Here is a 3940-nt window from a genome sequence, read left to right as displayed (position 1 = left end):
ACTTAAAGAATTTAATCAATCAATTTCTTGTCATGATTATATAAACAATGTTGAGTACTGCAGACTTTTTGTTGTCATTAAAGAGTTGAGTCTAAACCATTACTCGCTATAGGATTTACTTAACTGTAAAAACAACTTTCTAACATAAGTATGGTAATATTTCCAACAGTATCATTAACTGATTTGTATTTCAGACGAAAAGACAGAAATAACCTGAAATATCACAGAAAAATGGCTCATAATCCTGCTTTTCAAGGTTAGTACGAAGTAAAATCCATTATCGAATAAACAAATAATTTAGCATTTTCAAAATGAGTTTTATGAACTTGTTTATTTTCTAATGTATTTATGTTTTGCATTACTTTATAAAGTACAATTTTATACATCCATATCGTTAATATGCAGAACAACTGAAACGATAATATTCTTTGAATATTACCATTATAAATATCAATGATTTTAGCTATTTAGGTTGAATCGTTGCAAGCTGAATTCTATGCAGAACTAAATAATTAGGTAACAAAATATAGTACAAATGAATGATTAAATCAGATGTGAATTTATGAAAACACCGTGTCCACAGAATTTATTATTCTTATTTTTTATTATTCTTTACTATATTTTTATTATTTCTTTTTTTTTTTTCTCTTTATTTATTTATCTCAATTCTCTATCCTTTTCCTTGTTAATTGTTTTATGCCTTTTTTTCTTAGACTGTGCAAATTTCTCATTTTACTATTACCTTGTGTTCAATCCTATTTGTATCTTTGAGCAAATAAAATTGTTATAAACTAAAAAAACTGATTAACAGAAAAAGTCTAAGAGATTGTATATTGTAGAAGTGTTTTTTTTTACCGATTAAATATCAGCTATAAAATAATTACAATTTCTTTCTTTTTTTGTTTTCAGACGAATTTTACACGTGTTGTTATGATGAACAAGAATCACAGTTAATGGTTTTGAAAGATAAGCAAGCCTTGTGTGAAGGTTTAAAGTATATTCTGTCTGTACCTGATCTATGCGATGTTACTTTCCTTGTTGGTCCGGAGCAATATCCAATCCACGGACTGAGAGCAATACTAGCATCCAGAAGCAGGTAACAGAATATTAATCTTATTATAATTAATAATGCATCATAATACTTAAATATTTAACGTTCCAATAAAAAAAAAATAATTTCAATCATTTTTTAATTTTCGGTTTTAGCAAATTTTCAAATAATTCTAATATTTGAACCATTTGATCAATTTTCTGTGGTTCAGTATAGTAAAACTCGACAATGGCAAATGTTACAGGCATAACCACTGTAAAAACATAATGATACAAAACAAACAAAAAACGCATCTGATTTTTCTATGAAAAAATATCAGTAAATCATGATTATTAATATACATTTGAATTTTTGTTCTATTGCAGACTGTTTTACTTGATGATCCTTGCTAAAGAAAAGGAAATAAAAATACAAGCTTCACAGAAGAAAATAGGATTTTTGAAGAAACTTAAAGAAATTCGCAAACTGCTAACCTCTAAACCGTCATACCAAACTTCGGAATCATCCATTTCAAGAAAGTTGACTATTGTTCTAGAAGAATTTGAACCCAGTGTATTTGAGAGACTGGTACGTTATATTCACTGTGGCATGGTATCAGTCGACGTGTTTTCTGTAGTTGGTAAGATATATTATCTTTTCAGACATTTGCAGTTTCCCTTTTTTGCTTATCTTATGTGTTTCTTTTTAATTGAAGTTATGCGTTTTTATATAATGTTAGTTTTTTGCAAAGGGAGACTTTTCCAAAACGCACAAGTTTTTTGTTTTTAATTTTTTGCATTTGATCTTTTTTAAGGATTTTTTTTATATTTGTAGTAAATAGTCAGCTTGTTAAATTAATGTTTTACGGAAGAAACGTCCTTTAAAAAATGATTTGTGAAAATAAACTTGTAATGAAAAAAATAAATCATTATTCCAAAAATTGTTATTTTATTAGAAACAATACCAGTGTATGAATTGATATAAATTTTTGAAATCACACCTTCCAAAATTCAAAACTATTAAAGTATATTTTAAAAGTGAACGGTTTCAAATATATACCAATTTTACACTCATCTAATTGTTTTATAGGACTGTTGAATGCTGCCGAAAAGTTCGAGTTGGAATGCCTGAAGAATGCATGCTGGGAATTTGCTGTCAGTTGTATCCGTCCTGATCTTGTTCATGATCTTATTGCCTCAGCGAATGAGTACTCCAAATGTAAATTGACAAATGATCTTTTCAAAGAGGTAAACTAGAAAAATATATCATATTGATAATCAATTAAATTCAGTCAAGTCTTTATAAATACGTTGTTCTTCTCTCTTTTATTTGTACATGTCATTAATAATATTGGTTTAAAATTTATATGCTATTTATAAATTACTAGCCACAAATCTAACAAAAATAACCCTTTTCAAACTTCTGTCATACGTTTTAAAATTTCTTAGTTTTTTTCAGACTACGCTTTTCTTCTAAAAAAAGATAATCATACTATCTATAATTTGTCATATGACTATAGTTTTTTTGTTTGTTTTGAAAACCAGAAAAATTTGTTCAATTTTGTTTTATCTTTTTATTACAGATTCAAGAAATATCATTGAATCATCCTGAGTTGCTTTACTATACACCAAGATCACGATCAAGCAGCTTCCGGGACGGTAATGACTACAGACCGAAAAGTATAACTACCAATGGACTGTTAATGAGATCTGTATTGTAAATCTAAGACAATGTATTTTGTAATTGTACATAATTATATGATATTGTTATATGGTGAATCATATATTGGTTGATAAGTGCTAAATTTATAATAATAAACTTTTTAAACCAATTTATTTGTATTCCTCTTATAACACTGGACACTTTTAATTTGCAAAACACTCATTTGCAAATCCGCCGCCGCCTCTCCTTACAGCTACAGTGTCGTGTATATAATGAAAATGTGCGGAATTACATGGGATTCAATAAATTCATTGCTTTTCTGCTGTTGTTATTATATATATTTTGTAATTTGATTTAGAAAAACATGGGATTTTCAATATCCCATGGGATAAGGCAAATCCCATGGGATTGACCATTATCCCATGGGATTTTGGTTAAATCCCATAGGATTTTTTGGGGTCCCATGGGATAATTGCAGTCCCATGGGATATTTGTTGTCCCATGGGACAAAAAAAATCCCATGGGACTATAATTATCCCATGGGATTTTTAATATCCCATGGGACAAAATAAAATCCTATGGGATTTAAATTATAAATATACAGTAATGTGTATGTTACAATGAATTCTGTTTGGTAGTTAATTGTTTTAAGATGAATCTTTTTGGTTGTATATCTTTTTTCCTTGGAAATGTTAATGCAGTTATATTGTTCTATAACTGTTCAAAACTAAACTTTTAAACAACAAAGCAGATAATGTAAGTATCAATATATGTTTATTTATGAATTCTAGAATACTTTTTTGAAACACAATTTTTTCCCATTTGAAATCAATGAAAACTCTTTTATTAGGCTTAACATACTAGTAGCTTTTTACATAAATGTATTTTTTTCAGGATATCCCTCCACCCAAAAAATTAATAGTTTCTTATCATCCAGCATTGTGTGATCGTAATGTATAGTCCACTTTTTGGCCATTCAGCACAGAACATTGTCATTATTGTGGTTTTAATATCTTTTGACTTGAGATATTTAATAGAACTTCAATTCATTGACTGAGTGATGAAATAATAACTGATCTGACTTTTGTCTTTGAATTTATTCTGGTCTTGTTTCTGTGTTTTCTCCTTTTATTCTAAGTGATGAATTTCAATCCATCTGAAAAAGAACCAATAAAATCCGAAGTTATGGACAATAAAAAATTGTTTGCATACATGTAGCAATAACATATGATTTTCAATAAAAATAGC

At 28.0% G+C, this 3940-nt stretch overlaps 1 protein-coding gene across 1 annotated transcript; it reads left to right on the top strand.

Moving 5' to 3' along the window:
* Window positions 1–231: 231 nt before the first annotated feature.
* Window positions 232–2286, top strand: LOC127712810 (serine-enriched protein-like). The gene is made up of 4 exons (XM_052219420.1): window positions 232–256; window positions 910–1096; window positions 1417–1670; window positions 2120–2286. The coding sequence occupies exons 1-4, from the start codon at window positions 232–234 to the stop codon at window positions 2284–2286; spliced, it is 633 nt and encodes a 210-aa protein (XP_052075380.1).
* The last annotated feature ends 1654 nt before the right edge of the window (window positions 2287–3940 follow it).

The sequence above is a fragment of the Mytilus californianus genome, unplaced genomic scaffold (assembly GCF_021869535.1).
Source record: "Mytilus californianus isolate M0D057914Y unplaced genomic scaffold, xbMytCali1.0.p SCAF_8, whole genome shotgun sequence".
In the NCBI taxonomy this organism is placed as follows: Eukaryota; Metazoa; Mollusca; class Bivalvia; order Mytilida; family Mytilidae; genus Mytilus; species Mytilus californianus.
The sequence above is the reverse complement of the archived record's forward strand: the minus strand, read 5'-3'. Positions and strand labels throughout refer to the sequence as shown.

Excerpts from the sequence above, each read along its gene's own strand:
- LOC127712810 (XM_052219420.1), top strand. The coding sequence starts at position 232 with ATGGCTCATAATCCTGCTTTTCAAG. Across the intron at positions 1,097-1,416 it reads ATACTAGCATCCAGAAGCAG|ACTGTTTTACTTGATGATCC; the intron begins GTAACAGAATAT and ends GTTCTATTGCAG. Across the intron at positions 1,671-2,119 it reads CGACGTGTTTTCTGTAGTTG|GACTGTTGAATGCTGCCGAA; the intron begins GTAAGATATATT and ends ATTGTTTTATAG.